Source organism: Poecilia reticulata, linkage group LG9 (genome assembly GCF_000633615.1).
Source record: "Poecilia reticulata strain Guanapo linkage group LG9, Guppy_female_1.0+MT, whole genome shotgun sequence".
In the NCBI taxonomy this organism is placed as follows: Eukaryota; Metazoa; Chordata; class Actinopteri; order Cyprinodontiformes; family Poeciliidae; genus Poecilia; species Poecilia reticulata.
In genome coordinates, this window is record NC_024339.1 from 26,274,189 (window position 1) to 26,286,561 (window position 12,373).

The 12,373-nt window shown below is 41.9% G+C and overlaps 2 protein-coding genes across 6 annotated transcripts in view; one reads left to right on the top strand and one right to left on the bottom strand.

The window, feature by feature from the left end:
- The first annotated feature begins 949 nt into the window (after positions 1-949).
- mblac2 (metallo-beta-lactamase domain containing 2) lies at positions 950-5,204 on the top strand. Its single transcript, XM_008418945.2, has 3 exons — positions 950-1,536; positions 3,492-3,706; positions 4,503-5,204. Exons 1-3 carry the CDS (start codon positions 1,095-1,097, stop codon positions 4,674-4,676), a joined length of 831 nt encoding a protein of 276 aa, XP_008417167.1. The 5' UTR covers positions 950-1,094; the 3' UTR covers positions 4,677-5,204.
- Positions 5,205-6,134: 930 nt separating this feature from the next.
- Positions 6,135-12,373, bottom strand: part of rtkna (rhotekin a) — a 64,646-nt gene continuing 58,407 nt past the window's right edge. For all 5 annotated transcript variants that reach the window (XM_008418946.2, XM_008418947.2, XM_008418948.2 and 2 more), the window contains exons 9-11: positions 11,196-11,361; positions 10,995-11,099; positions 6,135-8,709 (exon numbers count right to left, since the gene is read on the bottom strand). In XM_008418946.2, the coding sequence (XP_008417168.1) occupies positions 7,988-8,709; positions 10,995-11,099; positions 11,196-11,361 (993 nt within the window). In that variant the 3' untranslated portion in view covers positions 6,135-7,987. The remainder of the gene's footprint in view (positions 8,710-10,994; positions 11,100-11,195; positions 11,362-12,373) is intronic.

Consider the following 12,373-nt stretch of genomic DNA (forward strand, 5'->3'; position numbering starts at 1 on the left):
ATGCGCGCTCCCGACACAGGGGGAACAGATTTTCTCAGGGGAACAGAATTTCTCACAAGACCGGCGTGGCAACGTGTGCACACTGCGAAAACTACAGACATAATATAAGACACCGATGTGTCAGTCATGAACGAGCCGTCTTAGTCAGCCAACTCGTTCAATTGAACGATGGGATCAGATTCCCGTTTCAGAGCGTCTGGACATTTCCATTTATTTCCTGCCTGTGTACATGTTGCATACTGAATGCGCCTCTAGTTTAAGGTAAGTCAAACCATAATAAGTCCAAATAAATAGAAAGTCTGCAGCTTTTCTGTGTTTTACACATACAGAGTTGGACAATGAACTAGGGTTGATCTACACAACCTCCGACTTTCCTAGATTTGACTTTAAAACTCATTCCTGCTGTATTTTCAACTGGAAATTTGGAAAAAAGCTGATTTTTAAAAACAAAGGTTATACACTGTGCATCCTATAAAAGCAACAATTTTCTTTTGAAAACAGTATTAGCCTTATTTTGCAAGTGTATTGTGATCATTTTCCATTAGCTTTCAGAGCAACTAGCAATGTGGGATCTACTTTTGCAATAATAAAACCTATAAGTGACCGTCCAGACCAATAGACTATTTGAAAGTATTTTTGAAACTGATATCCGTTCATTTCTATTGCTGGCTCTAACAATATAAACTCCGAAATGTATATGATTGTTTTGTGGGCAAAAACAGAAAACATAAACATTTTGCATACTTTTACATGTTATAAGTAGAATTTAGCGAACATCCTAAAGAGCTTTGTGAGCAGGATCTTCAAAAGGAGTCGGAATTCCCATCACTATGACAGCGTGTGTAAATGTAGCTTTAACTTGTGTGACTCAATGGAAGGCGGGGTTTAACTACATCCAATGAGTATCCAGAGAAAGTATATCGTCATTCGCACATCTGACCAATGAGCATGCGCTTTCTTTCAACGGGTGTGTCTGTAGCAACCATCACATTAGCCTAAATGACAACATATCCCCGCCAGCTACGAGGCTGCTAACACCTCCCCTGACAGCACAATACCCGCTGAAGATAACCTGGACTACTGCATGACTGGGGATGTCTGCAGCCGACTGGTACGCCCACAAGTCGCTGGGAGACGGACTCTTCTGGATCCAGGAGCGATTTTACCAGTCGGAGAACCGAGCCAACATCTGGCTTCTCCGCGGCACCCACCAGGACGTGGTCATAGACACGGGTCTGGGCTTGAGGAGCTTACCTGAGTACATCGACGCCAACGGGCTGCTCGGGAAAGACCCGCAGAGGAAGAACCCGCTTCTGGCGATTGCCACCCACGCCCACTTCGACCACTCGGGGGGTCTGCATCAGTTCCAACAGGTGGGCGTCCACAGCGCGGAGGTCGATGCCCTGGCGAATGGGGACAACTTCGAGACGGTTACCTGGCTCAGCGACAGGGAGATTGCCGTGGCTCCCAGTCCGGGATGGAGGGCGAGACACTACAAAGTCAAGGCTGTGCAGCCCACACACATCCTGCAGGAGGGTGGGTAGGAGATGCTAAGCCTCGCGATGGGGGATGCGGATCTGAGATCAGACACCTGGAATGATGCATGCAGGGAAAAGCGTGGGCTTACCGGTATAAATAGCTGAAAAAGGCCTGCTTGAGTCACCGTAAAACTGGCAAAAGTCCAACATTGAATTGTTAAATTTATCCATATGCACACCTGCACTAAACCTGGACACAGTACCTGTATAGTATGTACAGTATATAATGCAGTATATACTACAGTATGCCTGTCTGAGGCAGCAGTGGGAAGGAGCATTATTACACAGCTTTATTACAACCAGTATCTGCATTAAAAACGAGTAAAAATATTATGGTAAACCGTAAAATGTCAATGCCATTTTTCAAAAATATGCAATCAGTTGGACAAGTGATTTATGAGCCTCCCAAGCAAGCCTACAGGGATCAGTCTTTTTTTTTTTGTTTCTAGCTGTTATCCCTTATCTACATATCTGTTCTATTTATAGCCAGTGTTGATCACTTTGATGGCTCTTCCAAGAATGGAAGCAAAGACTGGGCACACTTCCTGAATTCTGCTATTCAGGTTTGCTTTGTCGCAGCATCCACCAGCTTTAATTTACATTTGCACAAAGTAGATATCCAACATCAGCAATTAGTGAGCAGAATAAATCTGTGTAAGGTTCTGCACAAACAGGCGTACTGTTACAATATCACTGCCTTTGGTGGTCTTCCCTACAAGTAAATAGTCTCTTGAAGGTTACTTCAGTTACATCTCATCACTGCCATTCTTTCATAGTATAGTTTCTGTACGGCCAGTAAATATTCAAAAATAATCCCTGCTGTGTCAGAGCCACTTGGTGCAGTGCAGTTGGTATATCTTATTGCATGGCATGCCAGCCTCACCCTTTGTCAAACTGTGTAAGTCATACCTGGTTTGGATGAAATCGATGCCAAACGGAAGGCTTCAGACTCTGGACAAGATAAGAGCTGGAGGGGACATGAGGGTCAAGCATGTTTTAATTTAGTCTGAATATATAAGGCCTGTTACACAATATGTTCATACCACCTTGAACTCCTTTAACATTTACAACCATTAACCCTCTTGTATTTTAGTGAGAATGCAGTGGTTTAGATCAGCATGTGAACTTTCAGTTTCTTTATAATTTTGACCAAAATGAACTTTAAAAATTATATTTAAATAGCATGCTTGTATGACTGTCCAATGATTTGTTTCACGTACACTGAAGCCCCATCTTAAACAAAACAGGGTTGGGTTGCCTATGTGTGTGTAAGTGTGCTCAACACTGCAAAAGACAATATAAAAAAAAAGACAGTTGGCCTGCATTTGTATAGTGGTTTATAAAGACGTTCTCCAAAAACCCAACAGAAAATTAACATTGCTTGAAAAAAGGAAGCAGATAAGTGGATTTGCCAACATCCTCTTATGTTTTGATTTCTTATGTCTTTTCAGTAGCCTGCACAATTCTGTTTTATTCAGTAGTAAAAACAAATTTCATTATCAATGTACCTTTTGTGGCTCTAGATAGATTTTAATTAGAAAAGAAAGGGGTGAAAATGGCTCTTTGAATCAGAAATCTTGCATAATCCTGGTTTGGATCAAATCACACTCGTGTGTTTGAATAGACAGGTCAAAGTCCAGACTGACTAAATCTTAAAAGTGCGCTGGCAAAACGTTCAGTCTCCAGATTTTGAATTCAAGTGCTTGTTGCATTTATTTTTAGATTTTTATATAAATTTGGAAACTCTGTATCATTTTTATTGCACTTCACAATGACGCACCGCTTTCTGTGAATCTGTCACAACGACATGCATTGAAACTTGTCTGTAATGTGACAAAGTTCAAGGGGCATCAATACCCTTTGAGTTGTAAGCTGCTCCTACTGTACCTACTGTAGAGTTATGCCTGTGCGTCAATAACTTGAGCATTTCTCTCTCCTCCTCCTCCTGTCTAGGCGATGTTATTAACCTTGGTGACAGACAGCTGACGGTGCTTCACATGCCGGGTCACTCTCGGGGCAGCATCTGCCTCCACGACCGCGACAATAAGCTGCTGTTCAGCGGAGACGTTGTGTACGACGGCGCCATGATTGACTGGCTGCCCTACAGCCAGGTCAGCGATTATATCAGCAGCTGCGAGCGTCTCATTGGGCTGGTGGACAGCGAGCAGGTAACGCTAAAACACACCGTGTCTTGTTTTTGTGTTTACATGCCAGCAGATGCACATTTAAAGTAGGGCTGTAGTGATACAATAATCTCACAATATGATGCGATACACGATATTCTGCTCACAATACGATATATATTGCGATATTCAGCAAATGATACAATTCAATACACTTTTGCGATTTTCTGAAAGATTTTAGGGGGACAGAGTGATTGTGGTGACATTTTGTGACTGTTATAGAGTTGGATTGAATTAATTTAACTGAAAACTGATTAAAAGCACCAACTACACAATACCTGGCTCTGGTTGGACATGGACACAGACTTAAAGTCGACAGCTGGACAAAATGAATCAAAGAAGTGGTGAGAAAACATGTTTCTTTTAATTGAAACAATACAAACTGTAACTTGCATGCTTTTGTAAAGTAAATAAAGTGCACCAAGTACCCTGCTCTGAATAGTTTGATACCTTTTTAACCTTGACACTTAACATCTGAAGGAATCACTCTAAGCCTGATGACCTAATCACTCTCCCGGCAAAGCAAGCAGTGAGTGAGCAAGGTGACAGTTGGATGTTACGATACTTGCGGATGAATATCGATTTTTTTAGGAAAGAAAATATCAATATATATCGCAAAATCAATATTATTACACAGCCCTAATTTAAAGCTGCTTTGACAGTGATTCAAATTGAATTACGCTAGTTAGTTCTGGAAGAAGATGCGTAATCCCTCCTAGAAGGGCTTTTAGTTTCACTCTATAAATTGTTCCTAAAGCTGAAAAACTGTTACATCCACCAGGTTGACCAAGTCCTCCCAGGACACTACAACACTTTCGGCGCGAAGCGGCTCCATCGACTCTCGTCCGCGTACATCAGCAGAGCCGGAACGTGCCCTGCAAAGTTCTCTACGCTTGTCTGGAGAACGCTGTCCGGTTGGGCTCTGCGGGCGTCCAACCCTCGCTGTGCCTGCTAATGCGAGTGGACGGCGAAGGCTGTGGGGGGTGGGAAGCACAAGCGCACACAGAAAGACGCTCCAACGTAGAAGGACCTAAAATGATGAAACATGTAATTTAACAGAACTCATTTAATTGCCAAACTCTATATAAAATGTCTCACTTGAGTCAGCAGCTTCCTATGAAGTATACAATATAAAGTATTAAAGGTGTTATTCTGTAATGTATTGATCAGTATGTGAATGTTGGTGTTGGTATGATTTTAGATGTGTTTTTTTTTTAATATATATATATATATATTTTAAGCAAATGTGAACTTATAATAGCACAACGATAGTACAGCTGTGCACTACAAACAGAAAACAGGGAGCTTTGGGTTTTTCTCTGTGACATTTCAGTCAGCATGGCCATAGCTTTCCTCTATGCAGTCTGCAGTGAAGACCCAGCAGTGACTACCTCCTATGTTTGTAATTGTGCTTTGTACTGTTGATTATTAATCTACGGCTTTGCTACGAAATCTCTGACAATAAAGTCTTTGCTCAGCCTGACTATATTAGTGGGTATCTACTGGGATTTGAAGCGCTGGAGTGAAATGAAGCATTGGACCAAACAACTGTTTGATGAAGTACTGAGGGCAACATTTCTGTGAAAAGCTCCCATAATAAGGATGACGCAGATAACTACAAAGGTTGGATTTGAATTTTAATGCCCACTGCATTGCTAAAATGTCCTCCAGTGTTGACCTTTTCTTTCCGTTTTTGACACATTACTACTTCAATCGCTAGCATATTTTATGATGTCCTGTGATTGATCAAAAGTTAAATTTGTTATTGTAGTCCACACCGCTACACAGTCCATTCTATAACCACCTTTTGCTTTAATTGCAGCCGTGGATCTTTTGGGGTATGCCTCTTCCAGCTTTGCAGACGTAGAAAATACCAGTACTTTTTTTTTTTTTTTTTGCAAAGCTATTGAATCTTAGATTGGCTAGAGAGCATTTGTGAACATAAAAACTTCTACTGATTCCCAAATGAAGTTCATTTTAGCACAAGTATGCTTTGACCTATACCACAGTATTGCATGGCTAATGTTGTGTAGAAAGGTCAGACCTACAGTACATTTTTCATGTTCTAATTTTGTTATTGTAAAGCGTCCAGATGCTTTTTGGCTAATTAGATTGATAGATTACACTTCACTTTACACTTTCCTGCTAAGTAATTATGGATGCATGAATAATTGGATGGTTAAACAGATAAATACTGTAGATGGATAGAACGGTGTTCTCTGAGAGGAGAACCGCTGCTCCAAACCTTCAACTCTTTTGCAACCTCCAGCATATGTTCAACCAAGATCCCTCTTTAATTAGCTTCATTTCCTTTTGACCATCCCTGCCAACGGAAACCGTTCCCACAGCAAGACGCTGCTACTACCATGCTTATGCATTTCTGAATGACAAATACAGATGCGTAAAGCCGGGGTAGTTTTAAAACTATAAACATTTATTTTAATTAACGTTATATTATTTAAATGTGACATTTCTCATTTTGTACTCAACCTTTTACAGATGCTTTATAGGCGGGACACACAAAACCTGCAAAAGAGGGAGACTCTTAACAGTGTTAATCGTTAACAAATAAAAATGTGCACATTACCTGTTAAGTTTCTGATCATCACACATCTGTACAGTTGCATTTATAAAATCAGCTATGTAACAAAATGACAGGGCGAGGTCTATCTGTTAACTTACAAAATAATTTACAGTAACAAATGCTTGCTCGACGTATATCAGTAAATATGAGCCCACAATGATTGACAAACGTGGAGAAAAAACAAAAAAACGGGATTCACCGACAGTCATAAACTCCCATTTGTAATTTGGTTAATTCAAAAGATGTAAAAACAAAAAGAAATGGTGAGAACAATTGCAGTTAAAAAAAATATAGGGGTGGAAATGTGACATGACGTCTGCACCTACAATCCCATAGCTGGTATGTAGAAGAAAAAGTTTCCAAAACGGAGCCGACATCTAAAAATTTTCATGTTTGATATTAATCGAGTCGTGGCTTATTTTGGATTTTCCCCTTAGACTCAACAGGCAGGAAGCGAAACACCGAAACCATGCAATACACTGCCAAGGTTCTGGTGCAGCATGACACCGAGTTTGGATTGGAGTTTTCTATTAATGCCTTACTTCGACTACAACCACTTGGTTCTGACGGCAGCCCTCCAGTGATGTGCAGATAAAGGTGAAACCCAAAGCAAAGAGTTAATTTTTTTCAATTCTGAAAATGTCAGTCAGAACCAGTACAGTAAATATAAACACCTGCATTTAACTTCCCCCAAATTCACCGTTAGTATGATCACAGGTAGTTCAACGTCTAACCAATAGAACAAAATGCTGCATAGTTGTTTTAAAAGACTCTTCTGGCGTGTAAATAAGTGAGTACACTGAAGCAGGAGTCACAGAACAGGCAACAAACATTAACCTCTCATCAACCTAAAAGAGCAGAATCGCTGCGGAGCAAAACTGCACAAACGGGGTATGTTGTTTAAAATCTCACGCCTTGTAGTCCCTGAATGACGAACTGTAGCTCCCACTGTATTTCTAAGGTCATTGCCCTGCTGAGAGGTAAGGTGAACCTCCACTTGAGTCTTTTTGCAGCCTGATATCCCTGCTAAAGAAAAATCTCCCCACACCAGGATGCTGCCACCACCCGTGTTTTACCATGTGTATCTGTTAATAAAATCATAAATATGTAAATCTTTCCTGTGAAGTGCTCTTTTGCTCCAAGTCACAGACCCCCCTGCAGCAGAAACACTTCACATTTTATAACATAATAAATTACATTCAGATAAAGTATGACTGGGACAACAAGATAGATTTTTACCTTAAAATGATGTTTCAGTGGAAGGTACGGATGAAAAAAGGGGGAAAAAATAACATATTTTCCAGTTTCAAGATCACATTAAGAGTTTGAACAGTGTGCAGCGTATCTAAGCAATTCTTTAGCTTTTTGTTTACTCTCTCCAAAGCAGCAGCATCAATGTAATTTCTGAAAGCAAACACATTGTCTCCCATCCTATAAACTGTGGGAACCCAGCAGCTCCTGCAGTGATTGTCACCATCTTCTGGGTTAAAACAACAACAACAACGACGAAAAAACTAATTTTCCAGTTTGACCCACGCAGGTCTTCTCTAAACCACCATTTCCTGTCAAAGGCAGCTGCACACATCCTTGAGTTTAGTTCACATAATAAGCCTGTTAATGTGTATGCTTAAACAAACAAGCAAAAAAAAAAAACAAAAACAAACGTCCATTAGGGAATAAGTTCACACCTGACTCTGCAGCCAGTTACGCGGATCGAGCCTGGCCCGTAGGTTTCTCAGGCTGCGTCGAGCCGGCGAGGGCCTGGAGAACGGACCGCCCTCTGACGACTCGGGGCTGTGGCTGCCCTCGCTGTTGCTGGAGCTGCTGCTGGAGGTGGAGCTGGAGCAGGACAGCGTGGTCTGCGTGCTGCGCTGCGACAGAGGTGAGCGGGAGGAGATGGGGTGAGGCGCGAGCAGAGACGAGGAAGGAGGCTGGCAGGAGCACTGGAGGGCCCCTCCGCCGCCGTACCCTCGCCCCCGGAGGGTGCTGAGCTTAGCGTCCAGAGAGAGAGTGCGCGGCCTCAGGCGGGACGGCGAGGAGGACAAAAGCGAGAAGCTCGACGACGGCTCGGGCCAGCCGTGGCGGTGGGAGCACGGGCTGGTGCTGCAGTGGCTGTCGCTGTCCGACGTCAGGCTCGCGTCAGAGGAGAGCAGACCCGGCTGTGGGCAGCGGTGCGGGCTCACGGGGCTCCGAGAGGGAAGGCGGTGAGGAGAGTGAGGGCTGTGGCCAGACAGGCGGGAGGTACACGGACGGACAGGGAAGCCGGTGCTTTTCGGACTGTTCTCCTCAAATACAGACATCCAGGTGGGAGAAGTGCCCAGCTGGCTGCGGAGCTCCAGCTCTTGCATTCTCCGGGCCAGGATGTCGGACACGGTGCTGCTGAGGTCATCGGATGACTCAATAACTGCAGAACAAAAGCAGCAAAATTAATCAAGACGCTGGGAAGTAGAGTTTTCAGGTTCCTCAACACGGCAACCACAAACGTCAAACGTGTTTATTGGAATTTTATGTGGATGGTTAACACAAAGTGTGTTGTGGATAATTGTATTCTGAGAATAAAGTCAAAATGCTGAGTTTAATGAGGTGTGTCCATTCTTCTTTCCAAAACAGCTTAAGCTCAGTCAGATAGGATGGAGAGATACATTTAGGTCTGAACTTTGACTGGACCATTCCAGCATGTGAATGTGCTGTGATCTAATTAATTCTACTCCAGCTGTCTGTATGTTTATGGTTGTATTTAGCTGCATCAATCATGTCAGCAACTCTACACACTGTTAATGGGAAGGCGCAATACAGCATGATGCTATCGCCACCATGTTACACTGAGATTAAATCAGGAAGGTGCTTTTAAGGCGATGTGCAGAGTCTCACCCCACATTGCAATTATCTGGATGCTGGCTGAACACAAACGTTGAAAAACACAAATTCATAGAAAAGATATGTCAGGATACTGAACTGCAGCCCAGGCATCTACAGCTCAATATTCAATTATCCACTTCAAATACCTTTTTTGTTTTGTTTTTGATTTTAATATTAATCAACTTTGAAAATCTTAATAAAACAGCTGCACATACATTTGAATTACATTCGGATCGACTCCATTTAGTAATTGGTGAAATTATACATTTCCATTTTTAAAAATAAAAGTAAATTTTAGTCTGAGACTTTTTATTTAAACTGTGTTTGGATGAAGAAGTAAAAAAAAAAAAACGGTGTAAGAAACCAGTCAAAGTTTTTGTTGTTTTTACAAAACAAAAGCTTTTTTTGGATTTTATTTCAAATTATGCAAAGTCATAAAGATTTTTTTTTTCTAATTAGTTTCTTACAGAAACACTGCTTTTAAAAAATGTTGTTCTGTTATTGTTTTGCATCATCATTACTTTGTCTGAGTGAAGCTGACCCTTATTGGACCCTCACCGGTGTTACTCTGGGTCTGATTAGCTAAATGCCACGAGAGACACTGAAGGAAACAAATTACTAATATGATATGACTCCTTTCAAATTCCAGAGTTAGTCTAGCTGGCTCCATATATGAACATTTAGAAAAGTGTTGTAAAAAACTATCTGCACATACTAAAAATACTCCAAAATTACAATTATTTTCATTTAAGTCGACAAAAATAAACTCTTTGTTGGAATTCTTCTAGGGTTTAAAACCTTAAGAGTCTGTAAAATAATGCTGAGCTTTGTAAAATCACACATTTTATATTCTTTTTTTCTCTCCCCATATCCCATCTACTAAGAAACTTAGTAAATAAATAAATCTTAAATAGCAAATAACTCCAAAAAATGTGACTCGGGTAAACTGCAGAAATAAAATTGTCAAAGTGACCGAATGTGAAACTTTGATGTTCCAAAAGCTTCAGCTTCAGGTAACAGGCATCCGATCGGTCAGAGCGCATGTTAACGCCAGATCTGAACGGAGCCTCATCGCATCCTTTTGAAGACGGCAACACAGTTTATGCAAAAACCCTGCAGCTGCTACTTCACCTGTCATTGTAATAGGACGAGAGCAGAGCACGAATCTCAGCAGACACAGCGTTATCCTGCAGCAGAAGACCCTCACAGGAGGGCGCTGAAAGAGGGGCTGCCAGGAGGGGGTTAAGAAAACCATGAGCAGGATTGGTAAGACAGGAAGAGTGGAGAGGACAGGAGGTGAGTAAGAGAGAGAATACAGGGTCAAAGTGTGTGGGTGGTTATGGAAAAAAATATTTTAAAAAACGGTCATTTATGTTTAAAAGTCAGGCAAGAAAAGAATGTGGAAAAATAAAATATGAATTAAGGATGATGTTTGAAATTGAAATTTGCAATAGAAGTGGATGAAAAATGGATAGAAGATAATATATATAAATAAGGAAGAACAGAAGAGTATAAACCAGAGGATCACAGAACGCAGGGAAGAGAGTGAAAGAGGAAACAAAAAGAAGACAGAGTGAGTCAGCACATCAGAGATAAGACCTCCTCGATCTACAGAACAGAGACGTAAAAGCAGAGTTAGAGCTACTGCAGAGGGAAAATCTAATCATGGCAGTGTGTTTCATGCACATCCACCCAGTAATTCAAGAACACACACAGTCACATGCAGTGCAGGCGCAGCGAGCGTTCTCTTTATTCTGTCTTTCTGGCATGAATTAAAACAAACTAAAACGAGCCCATTAGGCGACATCTCCAGGGCGGGTAAAGACTTACCCATTTCATGGTAAAGCGAGCCCTGCTTTGGTGTGACAGGAGCTGGCTTTCTTGGAGAGGGAAGTTCAATTTTCATTAAATCGTCGCAGCACTGCTTCCATTGACCTGTTTAGGGAGAAACAAAGACGTTAAAATCCTCCTCTCTTACTGCTTCTTTGACTCTCGTCAGGCGGCTTCTGTAAAGGTAAAATGTTCTCTTACTCATGTCGTAGAAATGCTGCCAGAAGGCCTCCATCCAGCTGTGCGTGTCCTCCCGGCTCTCTGTGTTCAGGGTGTGCGTGACTTCCTCCCCTCCGTATCGGTTGCTGATGCTGATGTTCTGACCCTTACCGTGGGGGTCCTTCTCTGACGCGCGTATCCTGGTCTCCTGGAACAAAAACGGCACTTGAAAAGGTCTGCCGCAAAGCGCCCGCAGACGGGGAGTTGGACAGCAGCGCTTCTGTTCTGATTAATCCAAATTACTTGTCACAGCAGCTGTTCATTACAGCGGTTGTAAATGGAAGTCCCCCATTGAAATTAAGCCCTCATTAATAAAGATAGCAATTAGTCCCATCAGCAATTATCCAACAAAAAGAGCAAACTCCCAATTCCCACATCCTCCGTCTGTCTGGTCCCCCCCCCCCCCGTTGTGCCCGTGACCACTAGATGGCAGTGTTGTGCCGTTTATCTTTTCGCAGCGCTTTGATTCCTTCTCTGCAGGAGAGCCAGAGGTTTGCTCAGACGTGGGCTGACCTTGCTTTGGGGCAGTTGTGTGCTGAGATTCAGACAGAAAAAGGGAAAAAGCCTGAGATGACTGAGTCACTGACACTTTGATCCTGGGAGAATTCTGAATCACAAATTGAATCATAAATTACATGATTCCCCATATTTGATGGAGATGGACATTTTTTTTCTTCAAGGGATTCCAAAGAGAGAAACGCAATAAACAGATGTAATTAGGGATGTTAAGCCTGCTTAATTAGTAAAGCTCTGTTTTCAGGCACCCTTAAAGGCATTGAGCGTTTCTGAGTGAGGCTCTGTTAAATTATTATGTAGATTAAGTAGGGACACGTCTTGTATTCTTGAACAATGATTACTTATTTACACGTGTTGGTGAATATTGTAACGACTTATAGATTACCACAAGAATAACAAATAGATATTGACTGGGTTGTTTTATTTTTCAGTTTTGCCATCTCAATCTGCTGCTTAACAGACATTGTAGCTTGCCAAGTGAAGTTTTTAAGACAGAGTTACCTTGATAAAAGTGGATCGTTTGTGCTCTTTTAGTTTTCACACCGTGATTCTCTTGTGTTCATTGCAACCAGGAATATTTCAGAATAGCCAAACGTTTACGTCTCGCAAGCCTCCCATCTCTGGGATTACCTGTTAGCCTCAGG